The 20,072-nt window shown below is 36.5% G+C and overlaps 2 protein-coding genes across 2 annotated transcripts in view; both read left to right on the plus strand.

Annotated features, from left to right (window-relative positions):
- LOC118744668 (synaptic vesicular amine transporter) overlaps positions 1–15,959 on the plus strand; it is a 130,645-nt gene extending 114,686 nt beyond the window's left edge. Inside the window, 7 exon segments of the mRNA XM_036477843.1 lie at positions 11,308–11,478; positions 14,004–14,142; positions 14,314–14,372; positions 14,451–14,819; positions 14,909–15,135; positions 15,208–15,321; positions 15,323–15,959. Coding sequence (XP_036333736.1) covers positions 11,308–11,478; positions 14,004–14,142; positions 14,314–14,372; positions 14,451–14,819; positions 14,909–15,135; positions 15,208–15,321; positions 15,323–15,403 — 1,160 coding nt within the window. The 3' untranslated portion in view covers positions 15,404–15,959.
- On the plus strand, positions 2,033–4,320 carry LOC118744669. Its single transcript, XM_036477844.1, has 2 exons — positions 2,033–2,896; positions 2,969–4,320. The coding sequence occupies exons 1-2, from the start codon at positions 2,707–2,709 to the stop codon at positions 4,102–4,104; spliced, it is 1,326 nt and encodes a 441-aa protein (XP_036333737.1). The 5' UTR covers positions 2,033–2,706; the 3' UTR covers positions 4,105–4,320.
- Positions 15,960–20,072: the final 4,113 nt, after the last annotated feature.

Below are 20,072 nucleotides of genomic sequence, written 5' to 3' on the forward strand. Positions count from 1 at the left end.
CGATATCGCCATTATGCTAGATTCTTCAAGTGAATATGGAAGTCAGCAGGATACATCCGACATTTTCCGCCCCGATACAATCCTCATTACTCTTTATTAAATACATTAGACCATACCACCTTATAAGCAAACCAAAAATAGTTCGCCGTACTCCCCTGAGTCTTATATTATTTCTGGATAGAATTAGGACAATCATGGCCATCTTATATGTAGAAATGTTAAGCCAGTTAAAACGGCGTTAAGATGAAGTCTCTACGATGAGCAGAACCCGAGATATAACGATTTGAAGAAGTACATGATTAATCAGAAAAATCACGAAAATATCCAAACTTTGACAGATCATATCTCCGAAGAAAAAAATTAAAAAATTTCCTCGAATACGTGTTAGCTTGTATAGAACCCATAAATTTTAAGCGAATCGAAAATGTGACACAAAATTTGGTATCCGATATGAAAAAGAATGGCTCATATACGAATTTTTTTATATGGTTCATAATATACACCCTCTGATAAAAGTTTGTGTACAGACAATTTTTTTACAATAGATGTTTATATTTTAATAAAAAAAATCGTTAATTTTTTATAAAAATATAGTTTGTTTTTTTAATATAAAATGTTAAATATACTTTACATAAGTTTTAAAATTTATCTAAAATTTAGAAAATTTTACCAATTTTCAACAAAATTTCAACCTTTTATGCAGTTTTAAGGCCCATTCGGGCTTGAAGTTGCTTTTTATTTTTTTTTTTGCTGGCGATGTAACGCAAAGAGCACATTATTGTACTAAAATTGATTTTTTTTTTTTTCATTTTGACTAAAAAGTTTGAAATTTTGCTGAAAATTTGCCAAAATTTTTTAAATTTCAGACAAACTTTGAAACCTATATTTAAGACTATGAATTGTAATTTATTTTAATTGAATAAAATGTAATACTTAAAAGCCATCTAAAAAATATCTCTTGTATGCTGCCGATGAGTCGCTAATCCGAAGGCCACAGACTCTATAAGCTTCCCTCAATCGTCTTTCTCAAATGTGACCTTTCATTTAGGCAGCCTCTGCAACCAAAGAGCCTTGCGTGTCTAAGTTGTAAGTAGCTATCGCTCAAAGCAAACAAAAAAAGATCCATAATGATACCGGTTTGGCCTGTAATCCAGCGCTGCCAATTTATTAAAACATATCAAAACACTACTTTATAAGCTTTGGGCATAAAATCTTAAGAGAAGAATGCATCATAGAAGCGACTCCAGAGCGGCGGTTTAATAAGTTCTAGTTAGCCTTGTGACCGACAGCAAAGCCAAACTTCGAAGCTTTTTTAAATCCTGATATGGATGTCTTTGCAATCTTTTTGGGCATCAAACAAAGGAGGTATAAGCCAAAATCAGCCACTCTAATAAAATTTTGAGATCAGGTCTCACTTCCGAGTGGCTTTGCAAAATGTCCTATCTAGAACGAAATTTCTGCTAAGCCTTTTCGGAGGGGAAATTCCAAGATAGTTAGCCATGCAAGAGTGTTCGCTGTTATGCTAACTAAATTGCGCTGATACGAACATTCATTGGAATAAATTTCTCATGCTAAATACAAACGTTTTCGTGAGTTAACTCCATAACTTGTAAGTGAAATTTACATACGAAACGAACTTTTGCCACTTACAACTTAACTTACAGGAATTAATGAAAAAATTTAAAAATGTGCGTAGGAAAAGAGGGTTATGGGGGTTGCAAATCCCATATTGCTAAGTTCAGACTAGTTTTAGAGTACAGAGAGCGCTACAAAGCCACCGAAACTATTCTATGTATTTATGAAGGTCGTGGGCATCTAGTTAAGGTAATCTCAGAAAGCGGAATCTGGACGTGTCACTGAGTCAAGTTATATACTCCTATAAATCGGTTAGGTAAAACTATCAACCGGATGCAAGATCCTATCAATTTTCTTCGAAATCCACGTGCGCTTATTATGCCCACGTGGGTTTTAACAATTTTTCGCCTAATGGGAAAAGTCTATAGCCAGTATCGACGTTGAGTTGAGTAGTCGCTATGCTTTGCGTGTCTGAGACACTTTTACCACAAAAAATAACAAACGCTAACAATAGAACTGGTCTGTTGGTCGCTAAGGAGTAGTGAGTTCGCTGGAGCATAGGAGAGAAGGGAAGTGTAGTGGTAAACATAAGCGCAACCAGACAGGAATCACGCCGGCAACATAAGCAGATATGTTTAGCTGGCTGTTCTGCTTGGTAGCGGTTCAAGCAGGCGAAGTGCGGCCTGGCATTGGATTCAAAAGAAGAAGGAAATGACGAAGCAGTTGAAGACGAGCAGCATTTGATGTGTCACACTTTTTCATGTTGACGTTGCGACGCAGTGAGGCAGTTTGTTTGATGTGCAGGGTTGACAGGCTGGTTGCCGCTTGTTCGAATGCCTGCAGGACGAAAATTTTGTCTTGGAATTTTATTTGGCGCATGAACAATGTCAAAGGAATGGTGACAGTGAGACCGCCGGAATATTGTTAAATGTTTTAGTCGTTGCACGGAAGTCAATTTGAGTCGAACTCTTTGAAGAGAAAACGCTTACGAACTCTGTTAGCTCACAAGACAACGCGTGCAAAAGTTTTTTTTTTAGTTGTTTTTTCCTTACATATTTGACAAAACTACTTAGCAAGTTAATGGGCACATGAATAATCATTATAATCATTGTATAAATTAAAAGTTTCAACATGGAAATGCTGAAAGCACCCACGATTTGGGAATCTGCCAGTCGTCCGCTTTTCGTGCGTTCCACTTGGTTGGAGGCGCCGAAAACAGGTCGCGCGGGTCCGCAACGTCACTTCATATTGGACTACGAGCCGAACCAGCGTCGTGTGTACTCAAAATCGGCTGTGAGCGGTAGCAGAAATAAGGCGCATGGTAAGGATTCATGCAAAAAACGAGACGAGCTACTATTTACAAATATCATTTACATTTCCAACTTATTCACAGCCACTCTACAACATTCGTATTCATACGACTTCGCAAGCGATTGGCAAAATCATAGACAGTGCGGTTTTTCAGAAGACTCTACCACAGATTTGCTGCTAATAGTGCCAGCTAAAGTCGAACCATCACCGGCCACCACAGCGTTGACAATTTCAGCGCAACAAACGCAGCAGAAATTCACAGCAAAATCATTGACTGCCTCTTCTAGGACCCATCAAAAGCGTGCAACGCTCTTCTTTAGCAACCACGCGGTACGTCGTGGACCACTTCACGAACTTTACGAGCTGTATTCCCGTCACAGTTCACTCCAAGATCTACAATCGACACTTTCGCAAGCGAATTCGCACGCGGATGAGCGTTTGGCGGAGCGTGTGCTCAATTGGTTGGATTTGGCTGGCAAGCGTGTCGATACACAACAAGCTCAACCCATAGACACCATTGATATGGTGAAGCGCCCAAAAAAGTCGTACGTAAAGCTGATGCCATCGCAAGCGCCACCGGGGCCTAATGAAATTAGCAAAAAGGGGATGCGCATTGCCAACACACAAACGCAAGCGTCTGCACCGCCGCCACCTGCTGTCCCATCACGTTCCCGTAAAAATATGCGCAACGCTACGAGTGGAATACGTGCGGAACAAAGTCCTTGCGTTACCGCCACCGCCAACCAACCGGCTGCTCACTCGCGACCCTCAGACCCCGTTAAGCACATCACAATCATATTCGATCGTGAAGGCGTGCCCGTGCGTTTCAATCGCCCTGTGCGCAATATTGATTTATGTACGCTCAGCACCAGTCCGGCGACTGTACGTCGGCTAGCGGGACCGTTAGCATCTGCTCGCCTATACTCTGAGGCGGAAAAGTGTGTAGCCAATCAAGCACCACCAACAACAACAAAAGCTAAGCCTCCGAAACCGCGAACATCCGATATGGAATATGGCACATTTGGTACGAAAGCGTCACACAAGCGACCACACGATACGGGAGTCTTCGATGCCAAAAAACAGCTGCACATATTTATGCCGAGCCTGCCGAAGAAGGGTCTGTTAACGGCTGTAGGCCCGAATGTCAGTGGTTGCGGTAGTGTGGACGATACACTAAGTGGGCTGAGCAATACGTTCAGTGAACTTTGTAAAATTTAAGGCATAAGTAGTAGTGAATACCAAAGAGATGTGTGAAGGCTATGTTCAATAAAATGTGCGCCTAACAAAAGTCAAATTTTTGGAAGTTTTTTAAATGTAAAATTGAAAGCAGGTGAAAGAAAAACTGGCACGGTTAGCTTGGTTGATCAGAAAGACCATTAGTTGGTTATTTGTGTTAGCAAGAAAGTGGTTGCCTGGGCTTAAACTCTAGTAATACTGCACTTTTTAGCGAGTTATGGCAATTTGCTAGTCTTTTAGCCTTAAGCGTACTGGGCTAGGGACTGTCTCTTTAAGAGATACAAAAGATCTTTCGGGTCGCAGTGTCTCTTGTTCTGTTATACCCAAGCAGAAACTAACTAACTACTTAGTCTTTAAGTCTGCTATTTCCTTCAGTGAGGAGAAGAAAGTAGAAGCCAATGCTGCTGTGTCGTGATCTACCGAAAGCTGCACAGTGCACTGTAATAGAGAAGTATGATGTTGGCTGTACTGCAAGATTGCTTCGATTTAATTGCCATGTCCAATTCTGTACTTACATGTTTAAACAATGAAGCATGTAAGGCTGGAGCCGAGTGACTGGAAGTGCGTAATACCACCTCGTAGGACCAAGGTTGGATCCAAAAAAAAATTTTTGAAAAAACATCAAGACGCACCAAAAAATTGGAAGAGAAGCTCGGCCAAATACTTATACAATTGTGTAAACACCAAATATTTTTTATTTATTTAAACGCCATCTTAACCCTCTCTTCCACATTCAACCTCCAGGTCCCACAGTTGTACCAAACTAGAATTTACTGTTCAAAATAGTCCTTGGCCTTCATTTTAAAGATTTAGAAGAGACATGTCGAGCCCGTTTTTTTAATTCTTATTTGTATATACAATTTTTCCGCACAAAGTGCAGAGAAAGTAGCAAAATTGTAAAAGAAAAAATTGAATTGTTGTATTTACAAACATTTTAAGTACGCATTTTGTATAGCCTATTAAATTTTATTAAAATAATGTGCAAGTTTCATGCGGTTAAGAAATCGAGATGATTTTTTTTTTTTGTTTTTTGCTAATATTTCGACCGCACTCCACGAATGTGGAAGAAAAAACCTTGCACTGTCAGCAGAAAAATATTAAAAATCGACGTACATTCTCAGCACTCTATTACACTAAAATTTAATGGGCTAAACTACATACCTAAAATTTTTGTAAAAATTTTAAAATATATATATATACATAGATATAAATTTTTGTCAAATTTTTTTTAATCAAATCGACTGCAAAATGAAGGCTCTGTAGTCTTGACTAAAAATATCTTAATGGATAACTTATGGGCCTAAATATATAAAACGCGAAAGCGGAAGGGGTTCAATATAAAATCGTACGCAATATGGATATGTTATTTTTGTTTCACCGGAGGCGTTGTATATTTCTAGGTACAGGCATTATTCATTTGGAGATTTTTAGCGATAGAAATTTAGCGTGGCGATTTCATTAATCTCACTGCTGGGTTAATTTGAACAGTATATTCCAGTTTGGCTCCACTGAGCGCCAATTAATTGTCCATAACAAGTCCTAGATATTTAAAAAATATTTTAGGAGTCTATTTCCTTAATATTTGGGTGAAGATCGGGCTGGAATCTTATACACATGTACTTCCTTTTAAAAAGTAACAAGTCCGTATCCATAGAATTCATTTTGAGTCACACTTTTCTCATCCAGTTGTAAATATCTTTCAGTGCCCTTTCGGGTTTTTCATATTTCACTCATAGAGTTAATCTGGCAGCCTTTGCTGCCGTCTTGGATAAGATTTTGTTTATCAAAGGGGATAGAGAAGCACCCTAACAACTGTATGTACATAGGTAACACATACTTATTAGCTGTAACACTTAAAATAACCTGCAAAATATTTCACATGCATTAACTACATTCGCCCTGCATTTAATTGCATTTGTCGCAATTGGCACTTCAGAATCTAGGTAACAACTTGACTTGTAATGATTTCAATCTATTAGTTAGCACAACAAATATGCATGAGTCAGGATGTGTTTGAGGCAAATTATATCTACGTAAATTCAGTAAATCCAATAATATTGCCGCGAACCAACAAACTACAAGAGGGTAGTATTAGCGGTTGACTAGTGTTGAGTCTCAAGTATTCTGGGCGCATTAAGACATCAACACGCGCATTAATTGTCTACACTTCCTACTCGTGCTAGTGCGTTCTCCTTATACCTACATTAGGGCGGTTCAATTTTTTTAGACTATAGGCGTATAGCATGGGAACATTCTGCGTGTAATTCTAAGCAAATTTGCCGAAGAAACCATGGATCTAAAATCAATTTGGGTTTGGCAAATTGCGAAAATAGGTTTCTTTTAGTTAGCATTTTTCTGTACTGCCATAAAGAAGTGCTTAAATTTTGTATAAAAGCGTTTCCACGACCCTCAAATTTCGTAATTTGGGCACGATCCTCAATTTCAGTCTGAAATTCTGATTTCTTTCTAAATTTGGTCAAAAAAAACAATCTCAGCTGAAATTGTGTTCCGAGTCTCAATTTGGTTGTAATTTGAAAAAAAATGTAATTATTTTGTAGCAACTTGAAAGTACTTTTACTTGTTAAAATAAAAAAAAAAAAACATATATTTTACTTATCCTTGAAAAATTTTTTTCATACAACTAAAATTCAATACAAAGTGCATGCATATACATTAAAGTGGTCCAAAAATGTATGTAAAAAAATAAGGTCGGATTTTTAATGCCGGCACCCCCTTGGATTGTTCTATATCGAAAAAAAATATACCCCTATTTTTTTATTTTGAAATCAAAAAATATTTAGGGAGTGCTCAAAGTGTTCAAAGTTTTCCATGTATTTTATATGGGGGAAAAACAACTTTTCGTAGAAATAGTGTAGAATTCTTTAAAATCAACAGTTTTCGATCGGAAAACTTTTCTTATCTTCAGGAGATTCCCAGTAATAATACGCAATTGTCTCTTTAACCCTTCTTTCATAGTAACTATATCTTATAGGTCCTCCAAAACCACTAGAAAATGCAATGGAAAAATCTTTAATCATAAAAAATAGTTAAATAAACAATTGGATATTAATACTGGAAGTCTCCTGAAGAGAACCACAGTTTTCCGATTGAAAAATATTGATGTTTAAGAGTTGTATACCATTTCTACGAAAAATCGTTTTTTCTCCATATAAAATACATGGAAAACTTTGAGTGCTTTGAGCACCCCTAAATATTTTTTGATTCCAAAATAAAAAAAATAGGGGTATATTTTTTTCGATATAGAACAATCCAAGGGCGTGCCGGCATTAAAATTCCAACTTAATTTTTTTGGACCACTCTAATATACTGCATCACTCCCCATACAAAAAAAAAAACTGGGTACTGTTTTTCCACCGGAATCTCTATTATATTTTAAGACTTTCATCGAAATATTTCGGAAAAAGATAACGATTTACGTGAGCTGGACCGATTTGAAAATACCTCCAAAATTTGAATTTTGTATGAATAAAAACAGTATTTTTTGCAAAAAATCACCTTAGATAACAAAACAGTTTAAGCTTAAAAAATTTGTATAAAAATATCAAAAAAAATCAACGGAATCGTAATAATGAGATTTTTATGCTGTTCTCTAACTTTTTTCACAGATTGGTTTAAGAAAAACTTGAAAACTTATGAGATATCAATGAAAAGAGTTTTTCCCACTGTTTTTATATCTGTGCAAAACTCATTTAAGCACTTCTTTACGACACTACAGCAAAATTTTAAGTAAAAGAAGCATATTTCCGCGATTTGGCAAACTCTAAATTGATTTTACACCCATGGTTTCTTTGGTAAATTTGCTTAGAATTACACGTAGAATCCTCCTATGCTATACGCTTATAGTCGAAAAAATCCAACATACAAATTGACCCGCCCTAACATACATATTCTAACACATACATTCCTACACACAAACCCAGTGAAATTTATTTTGCATTTTATGACGAATTTTCAGCGCACCCTGTGAAGCACGAGAACCCATGGCATAGGGGCGCAAGCATAGCCAAAGTGAGTGAGCTACTAAATAACAAATTGAATTTCGTAAAAGTTTTTACAACGACCCACTTCCGGCGCCAGAGCACCTCGACAAGGCCATCAACATCGCATCTACCGCCACAAGCAACATAAAACGTCAGCAAGGGTTGCGTTGTAGCTGCCGACAGCTACTCATAACTTGTATAAATGGTTGTCTGGTGAACTAAACTGCAATAAACGACCACGTTGCGGAAATGTGGTTTATTTGATGAATGCATTTGTTGATGTATACTATGCAAGCGAGCTGCTTCAAAGTGAGCCTACGACTGCTTTTATATGCATATACATACATATGTGCCTATTTATGTATATAAATAAGAATGTACTTTCCGGCTGCCGTGTTAAGTTGCATCAGCACTGTTTAGCGAAATAACACCTAATTGCTTACAAACACGTGACCAATTTTGGAGTGCAAATAGACATCCGCAATAGGGGGTTAAGAATATATCCACAGACTCGCAGTAAGGCATGCTTGTCTAATAATGTTCAGTTACCCGTACATAGAAGTATATACCCATTGCACTCGTTGGTCCCGGTATGCAGTTACAGTTGCACGGCTATACTCAATGCCGACGCTTGAGTCCGCGATCGCGCCCTTAGGGCAACGTGAGCAATCCATGTGCAAGATGCGGTAACCAATCCATGTTGAGCCTTGGGTAGCGGCAGAAAGAGAGCGAGCTTCGTTGGGGCAACCCCCCGCCTTATTCGGTTTAAGGTCTTACTGAAGTCCGTAGAGTCTGTTCACCAGTAGGTGCGGCTGCAAGCGGGTGTTTGTTTGGAGCAAGCTGCTCCCTATATAAACGTGTATTCGGTTAAGAAACCACCACCCTCTCAACAATGGGTTTGGCACCCGCCACGTAAGAACCCCTTCCAGTAAAGACAAATAACAAAGCCTTGGATGGGACCTCCCATTTTTATGACGACCACGGCAAACGTTTAAAGAACTATGATATGAAGGCATGCACCTGTAAATTCAGGACCCTTAATGGTAAAGGTGCCTCTGCCCAGCTTTTTAATGTCCTCGTAAGGACACATGCTGACATCACCGCCATCAAAAAAATGCATTGGCCAACGCAAGGAAAGAAACGTCTACTACAGGTGTCATGTAAAGGGGCGCAAATTCGGTGCTGGATTTGTGGTGGGAGAGAGACTCCGTCGCCGAGTACTGTCGCGCACCCCGGTGAACGATCATGTAGCCACAATACGCATCAAAGCGAGGTTATTCAAAATCTCCTTCACTTTCGTCCATGGGCCAAATATAGTAAAATTGCGTCTTTAGTTTTTCACTGTGACGTCAGGATCTTTTTTCAAAGGACCTTGATAAGGATATGATTAATTAAAAAAATTATTTAAAAAAGATCAATGCAATGTAGAATAACAATATGGGTACCAAATGAGACAGGAAATTGTGTAGAATTTAGAACAATAAATTTTTTTGGTTTACAAGGACGAATAGGTATTGAAAATGCGCTTTTAATAAATTTTATCTTTTTAAGTTAATTAAGTTTGCAAGACAAAATTCGATGATGAGGCCGTGTGTATATTAGTCCTCAAAAAATATTTTTTTTTTTCAAAAATAAATATTGCAAATTTTCAAGGATATTTAAGGATAGAATTTGTAAAGAACATTTTCCATACCCATTCGTCCTAATGCACCAAAGCATTTATTCTGTTATGATTCTACAGAATTTTTTCTTTTATATGATACCCTTATTGTTATTCTACATTGCACCGAATTTTTGAAATAATTTTTTGAATTAGTCATATTTCTTAAAATCTCCAAGTCCTTAAAAGAAATCCTGATGTCAGGGAGAAAAACCAAGTACGCAGTTTGACTATAATTTATCCATAGTTTCGCAAACATATTCAGTTTTTTGTGTCTAAAATTTTCTGCCGCACGGTGTTATGGATCCGTATACCGGTTTTCCAGAACAGGTAATTTTTCCAAGAAATTTTAATTTTTATAAAAAAAAATTGAAACTTTAACAAGGAAAAAAACAAATCTTTTGTATTTTTTTATATGTATTAAAGCCTGTTCTTTTACAAAAAAAAAATCAAGCTGCTAATCATGAAAATCGATGGATTAATAAACAAGTTGTGAATGGTAAAATGAAAACGTGCACTAATTTTTTATATGAAATAGGAGCAGGAAATAATGTTACTCATAGTACGCCATATCGTACATGAGCCTACTCGTGCATACTCGCACATGGCGTATGAGTAACATTTTCCATGTTAAAGTTTGATATTTTTTTTTTCATTCGCAATGCAAACTCAAACTGAAATTATTTTGGGAATATTGCCTGATCTAGAAAAACAGCATACTGATCCATAATGTAGGACCCAAAGTTAAGCTTATGTGTCTCGTATTTTTTTTTTGTTATTCTTGCGTCCCTACAATGTTATTTCTATTACAGTTAGCAGCTTTTAACTAATTACTTAGTTCACGATGTATTAATCCTTTCTTGAAACTATAAGGTAAAAATGTCTGCATAATTCGATTCCCAATATCGTTATTCAAAGTGCTAATTTATGTAGAGGTATATACGAGTACATGCATATGTTTTTCAAAAGTTTTAAATTACAAAAAAGAAACTCAAGAAAAACCACTAAAAGTAATTAACTACTCTTGTATACGCTCGCCATCACCTCAATCACTATGAGTTTGGCCTAATTCAATTTGACTTCACTGAAATTGCCTTCGTCTACGCAAGGCCACTCAAATTGCAGTGCAGAACAATACCCAACAAACGTTGTGGCTTAGACGGTCATCCGCTAGAGCGACAACCAACAACAAACAAAAAAAGTAAAACAAGCGAAAAAATCTGTGGTAGCAGCAACACTGCAATTAATTTACAACTTGTCTATACAATTTAAAATGGCCCTTAATAGCTTTTAAACGCATTAAAACCATCAACGTGCCAAGCGACTAAACTTCAGCCGCCTTACTTAATTGCTTGCAAATTGTTAAAAGTGTGCACACGCGCAGAGCAACAACAACAAAAACAAAACACACACACACACATAATGCTAACTTAATTGACAACATGCTGTAAGGCGACATTTAACGTTTTCTCTTCTAATTCGCATTCTTCTTTTTCTCACCTCTGCGCTTCCTCTTTTTTTCAGTTCCTATAATACCTGAGTTCCTGTACGACATACGCCATCCGGATGCACCGCTCGATAGTTACCCGCGTACGCCACTCACCACGCACACACCACCGCCACCTACCCAATCACCCTGCGGCCCGAATGGTGAGGCATTGCCAACAGCGGAGGTTGTAACGATGAGTCCAGAAGGTAAGCATTTCTTGGGTATAAAAAAGAGTAAGCAATCGTTTTTTTTTTTGCTAAGTTGCGAGTATATAAATGTAAATATGTTAAAAATGCTGTGCGATTGACGTAATTTTTAGCAAAAAACCGGGATAGGAGTACATTTAGTTTGGCAGGAAGATATGTCGATCGTGGAGTTAAAGATCTAATTCCCAAAAAGACTTAACAAAACTCTGAATGAAAGCTCCAACCAAAAGGATGACCTCTGTTTGGTTTCCACCTTGCCAGGTATAAATAAATATCTTTGTCTGAGAGTAAGGACTACAAAATCTCAATCCGAACTGTGTTACTAAACTAGATAATTAATTAATCTAGATCAATCTAGAGCGTAAACGGTGCAGTGTACTCAGAAATAAGTTATTGAGCTTAGAAAAATACGTTCTCTCGACGGTAACTGCTCGCCATTCGAAAGCAAACATTTTGGTTGACTAACGATCTATCCATATTATCAGGCTTTGGAAAACACCCAACCCGTACTGAGCATAGGGTCCAATAAAACTGAGGCGAATGGTCTGGGTTACGCGTCGTACTAAACTAAGTACAAAACTCAGAAAATATATTAGCTCGACTAAGATGTTGGACAAATATATCCAGGATGCCCTTTAAACCTAGAAGGAGCAGGGATACTCAGACTCAGAACCCAAATGACTTTTCCTATGCGGATCCAAATTTTAATAGGATAATCTGGCGTCGCTTAAGGCTCTCTTATCATATGAAATCAAATAATCATTATCATGAGCCATTTATCTGTGTATGCACCGATACTATTAAAGAAGAGTTTGACCCTCCGCCCTATATAGGAAGGATTTTTATCTATCCCAGCCCTTCCAAACGCGGTTTCTTCCATATTTCAAACGGTTTAAGTGTATCACCACCCAAATGAGATAGTCTGCGCCTAGCAAGAACAGCACATTCACAAAGAATGTGGTTTGACGTTTCCACGTCCAACTCACAACAGCTACAAATATTTATTTCAGAAAGATTCCTTTTTGCTGAGGTGGTAACGAAGGAAACTGTGTTCAGTGTAGTACCCAGTGAGAGTTTTAAGGTCCTCTCTGGAAAAATTAAGTAGTTTCATTAAAGCTTCTTTTAAAGGACAGATAAATCTTTTGGCCTGTGTCTGCCCTGGACATTTCCTCCAGTGCCTGGTGAACATTTTTCCACCCACTTATTTATGATTTCCTTAATGTGTGCTTTGTTGGGCTCCCAAAAGGCCTCCGAACCACGAAATACTCCTAGTTTCGCCAGGCAGAGGGTCTTCTCGTTGCCATCATGTCTCTGATGTCCCGGTCCCCTTCCTAATAGAACTTCATTCGTGGCTCCAAGAGCTTTTATGACATTGACGCGGTCTTGTACTAGATGGGAATTTATTTTGTGGAACTTTAGTGCCCGCAGGGTTGCCTGACTGTCCGACAAAACGCAAATATATTTCGAACCCTCCCCATTGGGTTCAGTGTATGGGTTCCCTGAATTTCAGAGACCTCGATCTACAATGTGTTCCTCCGCCCATTAAGACAACAATGTAACCATGCAGGCTTTCCAGTTTACTGGACATAGAATAACAGATGCCCTTAAGGCGGACCTCCATAGCATGCGTATCCGTGAGCGCGCGTTCGACATTTATGCTTAGAAGTGAAAATGCATACAACTTTCTTACGTTTTCATGCGTTGCTATGTAGGTGCTGGCGTGAAAATTTATATATTCAATTTTTCTTTCAAACGCACACATACGTACATGCTATGGAGGGCCGCCTTTAGCCGAAAAACGAATAATAAATTAAAGGAAGTGAAGCTCTAGACTGTCGAACGAATTAGGGTACTACAAAGATACTTAAACTCGGCTAAGAATGTAAGCTAATAAATCCATATGAGAAGTTTTGGGTTGTCTATCGAACCCGAAGGAGCAACTTCTGAGAAAGCAACCGACTAAATTCGAGTTCTCAGCTTAGAATAATATTTAACATAGTCCCAGAGTACAGACACATGTAACCAAAGCGAAAGCGCTGGGTAGTCTTTCGAACTACATAGATTACCGAACCCAGAAAATTACACGACCTCTACTCAAGCGGAAGCTCTGGTCGACCCGCGAAAGTGAAATAAAACAAGCTATGTGTGAGGTATGAAGGGAGTTCCATTTTATTTTAGAGGCCATCCTTATGCCATAAAATATGAACTATAAAATCGCTAAAAATGTCAACCACTGAGCTTGAGCGACGGCCTGGGTTACATACATCCTATTATATTTAATGACACCAGTCGAATCATTAGCATAGACCCGCGAGTTCAGAAAATCCCACATGAAAAAGTCTATCGGGGTGAAGTCGCATGATTTTGGAGGCCTATTCACGTCACCTCTGGAGAGATAACGATACATTCAAATCGTTTATGTCCAAGGTTTATCGTGGCATCCGATGTGTGCCCATTCATATCAAGCTAAAATCAACTTCTTTAATCCTTACTTCTAACTAACTGATATTTATTCACTTTTGCAGATAACATCACCTTTTATCGCGAATTGGAAGAGCGACATCAAGAGCTGGTGGGTGAGACCGTGGAAGTGGGCATCTTATTCGCATCGAAAGCGTTCGTGCAGTTATTAGTCAATCCAATCGTTGGACCACTGACACATAAGTAAGTTTAAACGTTCAGATAGATTACAAGCATATATGTTGATGGAACGCGCAGTTAAGGCTTTAGAGACCCTCTGCAATCTTCGATGCAAAATCCTTAATGTTTACTGCTTATCCTTAATGTTTACAGCTGAATTGTTTATTGTGCTTCTTCCATCAATTCTTTCCCTAGGATCGGCTACAGCATCCCGATGTTTGCCGGCTTCGTTATCATGTTTATATCTACGATAAGTAAGTATAAGCTATCATTTAGTACTTGGTCTACTTTGTCGGCGAATAATTTCTGATCCTCATATTTCTTCAACTTAGTCTTCGCCTTTGGCCGTTCATATTTGATTCTGTTTATTGCGCGTGCTTTACAAGGTATCGGCTCATCATGCTCCTCTGTCTCGGGTATGGGTATGTTGGCCGATCGTTATACGGACGATAAGGAACGTGGCAATGCAATGGGCGTAGCATTGGGCGGCTTGGCATTGGGTGTGCTCATCGGTCCGCCATTTGGTGGTGTCATGTATGAATTCGTTGGCAAATCAGCACCATTTCTAATACTATCAGCGCTGGCTTTAGGCGATGGTTTACTACAATTGTTCATGTTGCAACCCTCTATACAGCGTGCAGAAACAGAGCCACCCTCACTGAAGGCGCTGATCAGTGATCCATACATACTAATTGCTGCGGGTAGGAACTGACTACCGCATACAAAAAAATATATCTTATAGGTACATGCATATGTTGTTACTAATTGCACGCTTTCTTCACCTTTACAGGCTCAATAACATTTGCGAATATGGGCATTGCGATGTTGGAGCCATCGCTGCCACTCTGGATGGTAGACAATATGGGCGCTACGCGTTGGGAACAAGGTGTTGCCTTTCTGCCGGCCTCAATCAGCTATCTTATTGGCACTAATCTCTTCGGACCATTGGGACATAAAATCGGACGTTGGTTTGCCGCCTGTCTGGGCTTGATTATTATTGGCTGTTGTTTGATTATGGTAAGCGAGTTTCCAGGTAGCGACCTGTACCTTTCCAAACTATTTTAACATTTTTCCTTCACCTCCACACAGATTCCCATGGCCACCTCGATTACACATCTCATTATACCCAATGCCGGCTTGGGTTTCGCCATTGGCATGGTGGACTCATCAATGATGCCCGAACTAGGCTTTCTAGTGGACATACGCCATTCTGCGGTTTATGGCAGCGTTTACGCGCTGGGTGATGTTGCCTTTTGTGTGGGTTTCGCTGTGGGTCCAGCTCTAAGTGGTACACTCGTGAAATCGATCGGCTTCGAATGGATGTTGGTTGGCATTGCGATTTTATGCTTCCTCTATGCTCCACTGTTGACGTTGCTCAAGAATCCTCCAACGAAGGAGGAGAAAAAGGTTGGTACCACTGCAAATGAAGGTGCTGACGCTGAAGCTGATGTGTCGGCCTCGACGGCTACATCTGCGCCGCTGCCTACCAATGTGAATGGCAATGTGAATACGGGCAACAATGTGCTGGTGGTGGCCACGGCTCACAGCCCGGCCATTATGCATGAAGGCATGACGAATGAGGCTTTTGAAAGTGATCGGCTTTAACTGAGTTATTGATTGCTGCTTAAATCATTTCATTCAATTCAATTCTGTTAGAATTGCTGATTGCTTTGAGTTCTTTTTAGCATGAATTTTTTAAACCTGGTTTAAGTTTAAAATTTAAATTTCGTTGTACAGATTTTTTCCGGTTTATACGTGTGCTCTTCGCATTTACTAAGCATTTCATTATTTTTATTTTAAAAATATAATTTTGTTTCTGTCCTGACTAAGCGCTTTAAATCTAATACAGTCGCGCAACAAAAGTGTGATTTTGTAAATATTTACGTATTCATATGAATACTGAAAGAAGTCAGTTTTAAATTTGTTAGTTTTTAAGCTTCTAATGATAATCGATTGGTATGTATTTTCCTATTAAATGAAATAAATGTTTAATTTTTTTAAATAAAATTATTGATTTTTCTTTCGTGTAAATTTTTTTGCGTATTATATTTTTCGTTTTAATTTTTCTAAGTACATGTATGTATGTATTTTTTTAAGTTTTTTTATATATGTATCATATGCCATTACATTTTATTTATGTTTTTATATTTTTTTATATTTTTATATTTGATATATCTGTGTTCATATGGAAAAGTAGCTTATGTCGAAAGGCTGGCTTTAGTATAAATCGGCATTCACAGCATACGAATGCGAATGACTCACTGGCGCTAAGCCGTTGAACAACTTTTGGCAAATAAACGTGACAGAAATAGTTCCGATACTAGCAAGTCAATATTCTTATTAAGTCTCATCATAAAATTCCTTGCCGTTTAAAAAATAAAGGGATTGCCGCATTATACTAAAGCCAGCCTTTCGACATAAGCTACTTTTCCATACGAACACAGATATGTATGTATGTTACGGTGGTCATTAAAATATTTTATTTCGTTCTACATACGTATAAAATAGACAACGACGAAAATTTCAAAATTAAAAAAGGAGTCGCTAACAGAGTTTGAAAAATTTTAATCTATTTTCAAATCGCGAAAATTCGCCAAATTTTTAACATTGACCGGCTGTATATATGCCAATAAGTTCCAATAATATCAAATTTGAAGTAAAAATTTTTGCGATTTTTAAAAACAAAAATAATTTTTTCTCAAACCCTCAAGTGACATCTATAAATTGGTTTAAAATTTTGAAATTTTCGTATATGTTTTTATTTTGTGAGTCGAACAAAATAAAGGGATGCGGTATAAAAAATTTAGATGTTTATATTTTTAAGGACCACCCTAATATATGTATGTGTATATTTATATTTTCATTGTTTATTTTTTATACTTTTATTTTATAATTTGTTTACATATAAATTTGTTTATTTTATTGCCCAAAGCACAAAGTTTCTATTTTAACCTAAGGAGGCAAGATGTTCGCATAGTGACTGGAGTTCTTAACAGAAATTGTCTGTTTAGATTACATATAGCCACTGGGCGCGGCCTGGGATGACTACTGCAGGAGTTGTACGGACGAGGATAAGTAAGGAACCATCGAAGACCTGCTCTACTATTGCTCAGCACTAGCGAAATGGGGTCAAAAGTTCTTGCCAGTTGTTTTCTTTAATCATCTGGACCTAGCCTCAAAGCAATTGAGATTAGAACCTTATGCGCCACAAGGGACTGGCGCCTGACCTAAACTTATCTACTTTTATTTATCATTTTAATTAAGTAATAGTTTTCATTTAAATACAAAAAAAAAATTATTGTGAATTTTTTTTTATTTATTTTTTTTCAATAAATTTTCCGTACTAATAATTTTTTTTCCTTTTCAGTGTCACTTTTTCATGCCCATTCACTGCTCTTTACTCGCTTTTGACAAAATTGTAATTTAAATATTATGCACTTAAAGCACTTTTAATATTAACTCACTAAATCACTTTTTCTCCATTTTTTTTTTACTTTATCTCTTTGTAATCCACCACAGTCTTTGATCATTGGCGAAGGTTCGGCTGTGCGTTATGTCACTTATCAAAATTACGATGACGAAGAGTAAGTATCTCGAAAAGGCATATTCGCGCGACGACTGAAAAGGATCCGGAAAATGAAAAGGAATACGATAAATGAATAATTATACGGCGACAATTTTCGAACAACCAATAATATCAGAAATATCATATGAAAAATTATTGCTTTCCAGAAAAAATTACCAAAACAAAACTATTATCTAGTTAGTGTGAAAATACAAAGCTTACATACAAACAAATTCTAGACATATATATTAATTTAACTACTAAAGTTATAGCAATATACGTAGTTATGTACATATATGCATCCAAAAACAAAAAAAAAAATATTCCGACACCATTTGGCAGTGGTAAAAGGATCGCACCCACCTACATACAGATACATATGTACATGCACATAATATTAATACTAAATAAGCACAAACATTCAAACTATGTGTGTAAACAAATATTTATCTACCAAAATTTCCTAGCAGTTATCCAACTTGGAAGCAATAATTTCAAACAAATTTTTTTATTCAATACCTAAATATTTATGAACTATAAAAAAATTTACTTTGATAAAAAATTTAGATTTAAAAAATTTTCGAAGCATTTTTGTTTCCTTACAAATAAAAAATGGGTATATAAAATAATTTTTTTTAGTAAAAAAAAATATAAATCTCACGTTTATTGTAAGAAAAAATACATCGTTTACATTTGCAAAGCAACTGGTTGACAATGCACCACAAAACTAACCAAAAAAAATTGAGGTTATATTTAAAAAAAAAATGTATAAGATAATGCCTTTACATGGCTTTATAAAATGTTAAATGCAAATGTATAGAAACTGTTTGTTGCTTCGCCAATGTAATTTAGACCTATTTTGAAGATTCGATTATTTTTGTTAAATTAAGATAAAAATATCTTTTTTCAAATTCACTTTAGTTTCCTTTTAAAATATATACATATTCTTCTTTTTTATATACATACTATATATTAATTTAATAAAAAAAAATTAACATTTTATTTCAAATAAAAATTTCAGACCTTTTACTTAAATTTATTTGAATAAATCGGGTAAGTAAAAGGTCTCAAATTTTATATTTATAAATTTTTTAAAATATATTTTTAGCATTAGTGTTAACTTTCTAAAATAAAAAAAATATTATCTTAGTAAAACTTACATATTTTTGTTCTGATTCATAACTAAAAAAATTGTTCTCACAAAATGAGATAATTTCATTTAATTTGAAAAACGGCAACTGAGCATCCCTGAGTAAGCGCCGCCTAGAGGAAATCCAGGTCCGGTACAAAATATATGCGGGCCCTGCTTCCCACAAATATTTTTTAACCAAATTTATCAACTTAGCAAAATATGTATTTTTATTTTCGAACTTAATTTTCGCAAAAATCTGGGCCCCTGATAACTCCGGGCCCGGGGGAAAGTAGTTAAATTATCACTCTAAGGAGCTCGATTACCCTACAATTCAACTTTGCATTTTTTCTTTAATTTCAGAAGTGTGTAAACATGCTCTCACTCACGTTGATTGTAATCGATTTTCGATACTGTCGAAAAACAAAAAAAGATTAAAAATGTTATAAAAAAATTTCGTCAAAACTTAAAAAAAAAATTTTTTGGATTTTTAGAAAAAGGTTTGTTATGCAGTTTTATAGCTCATTAAATTTAAGTATAGTTCACATTGATTTTTATTTTTATATGTATGGGGGACGAAAATGCCTAGCATCGAAAGCAAAAAAATATATATATTTAAAATCAACGTGAATTCATAGCCACTTGAAACTTGAACTAAAATTTAATGGTCTATAAAACTGCATATCAAAATGTTTCCTAAATTAAAAAAAAAAGAAATTGGTGGAAATTTTTTATAACATTTCTATTTTTTCGTTTTTGGAAACCTCATAATTGCACTAAAAATACATATATATCTCTTTTAAAACTCATCAGCTTTAAAAAAAAATAATAATCAAATCAGCTGAAGAACGAAGGCTCTGTATTATTTTGGCCACTAAATTTCGATTAGGCGCCACTGCGCTCTGCAGGCTGCCTTGAGTTTGTAGGTATTTTCTTTGTTCTTTCCCAAAAGAACCCTGGTTTTAAATGTGTCATCGAATGTTCAGGATTGCTCAAACTGTTTAATTTGTAGTGAGAAAAAAAGGGTTTTTGTTTTGAATTGATGATTTTAGGGCCGTATTCTCAAGTAGCGTTCTAAAAAATGCGTTTGAAGAGCAGATAAGTTTTAAAAGCTACTTCAGAAAACGGCCATTAATTACGCTTTTTCGTCTTGTTACACATTCTAATAATTTATTTTTATCTTAGTATAAAATGATAATTTTTCTTTTAATTTCAAACGACATACAAAAAAAATTTTAAAATTTATTAGCTGTCGAGCTG

The sequence above is a fragment of the Rhagoletis pomonella genome, unplaced genomic scaffold (genome assembly GCF_013731165.1).
Source record: "Rhagoletis pomonella isolate Grant_MI unplaced genomic scaffold, Rhpom_1.0 Rhpom_scaffold_00008, whole genome shotgun sequence".
Taxonomy (NCBI): domain Eukaryota; kingdom Metazoa; phylum Arthropoda; class Insecta; order Diptera; family Tephritidae; genus Rhagoletis; species Rhagoletis pomonella.